At 63.0% G+C, this 1,434-nt stretch overlaps 1 protein-coding gene across 1 annotated transcript in view; it reads left to right on the top strand.

Moving 5' to 3' along the window:
- The window catches only part of LOC109527603 (echinoderm microtubule-associated protein-like 6), a gene marked incomplete at both ends in the record, with an annotated part of 40,852 nt that overhangs the window by 25,652 nt on the left and 13,766 nt on the right, over positions 1–1,434 (top strand). Inside the window, 4 exons of the mRNA XM_019889613.1 lie at positions 1–66; positions 223–329; positions 446–546; positions 1,329–1,422. The exon at positions 1–66 is cut by the window's left edge and continues 91 nt beyond it. Coding sequence (XP_019745172.1) covers positions 1–66; positions 223–329; positions 446–546; positions 1,329–1,422 — 368 coding nt within the window. The remainder of the gene's footprint in view (positions 67–222; positions 330–445; positions 547–1,328; positions 1,423–1,434) is intronic.

Genomic DNA, 1,434 nt, shown 5'->3' with positions numbered 1-1,434 from the left:
CCGTCTTCCGGTGGCGCTTCTTGCCCGAGGGCGTCGCCAACGGCGTCCCGGAACCGCTCCTCCGAGGTAAGGTCGCCCGACCGGAGCCGGGCGCGCTACGGCGGACTCCCGCGTCCCGCCCGCCGTCGGAGCGCAAAACCGGCGCTCGCGGGGAGGGCGGCGGCGCCCAAAGTTTTCTTCATGGGTGAGAAGATCCGTGTGTCAAAGTTGACGTGATCTTAGAAGGCCACGCGGACTCCGACAGCGGCGACTCGGACTCGGACGTATCCGACGTCCCCGAGATCGACTCGGACATCGAGCGGGAATCCCAGCACAACTACGAGCGCCAGGTGACCTGAAGACACGGCCGTGTTCCAACCCCCCCGCCATGTTTTTTTTGGTGGTGGTGGGGGGGGGGGTCGTCTTCTTCTTCCGACATCTGAGCGTTTGGCCTTTGCGCCCGCAGGTTTACAAGGACGACCTGCCGCAGCTGCGCAGGAAGCTGATCGGGTCACTCAAGAGGCAGAAAGCTCCCGAGGAGGGTCTGAGGCTGCAATTTGTTCACGGGTAAGAACTCACGAGTCGCTCTTTGTTGCACGTTTGAAAGTGCGCTCGAGATGAGACGAGACGAGATGAGACGAGCTCTCCTTTCTCCAAGCGAGCGCTCGGAAACACGCCGACGCCGTTTCTTCCCGTGTCGATTCGTGTGCGCCGTCCCCACCGAATGAATACGGCGTGAGATGGGCGAGAACGAAAAATCAAGTCCAGAGTCCAAAAGCCAAAGAAGGCAAAAGAGTTTTGGGGACGGGATTTAAAGATGGGCGGCGGGGGGGCTTGCCGATCGTTCAGTGGGGGGAGGGACCGGCAACAGAAAAGGTTCCGTCCCCTCCAAGCCTCCTTTTAGTTCTTGGTACCTCCAATCCAATGATGTCCGGTCCGCAGAGGGGCCCCCCCCCCCCACCCCTCACAAGGGGTTAGGTGGAGCGAGGCCGTTTCAAGATTTGAAAACAAAGAAAGAGGATCTTGAAAAGGACGAGCCGGGGAAGGGATGCCGGAGTCGGAGTGGCGCGAGTTGCGCCGGTCCGGAGGCGAGCGGCGGCGTTTGGGAGCGACCGGAGGCGCTTCGCGAAGGATCGGCCCGCTCCAAAGTCGAGCGCGCGACAGCCGTCCGGCCGGGATGCGACCGAGGCGGGAATTGACGGATCTCAAAGTGCGGGCGGACCGGGCCGGACCGGACCAAAGAAGCCGGACGGATCGGGCCGTCCGGTTTCAGACCGCAGTTTGAGGCCGCCGCCCTCTTTTCGTGAAAATTCAACGACGTTGGACTTGCGGGGCGGCCGTTCCCGCAGGTACCGGGGCTTCGACTGCCGAAACAACCTGTTCTACAGTCGGACGGGCGAGGTGGTGTACCACGTGGCCGCCGTGGCGGGGGGCTACAACCGGGCGGCGGCCACC

This window comes from Hippocampus comes, unplaced genomic scaffold, assembly GCF_001891065.2.
Source record: "Hippocampus comes isolate QL1 unplaced genomic scaffold, H_comes_QL1_v1.1 scaffold301, whole genome shotgun sequence".
NCBI lineage: Eukaryota > Metazoa > Chordata > Actinopteri > Syngnathiformes > Syngnathidae > Hippocampus > Hippocampus comes.
The sequence above is the reverse complement of the archived record's forward strand: the minus strand, read 5'-3'. Positions and strand labels throughout refer to the sequence as shown.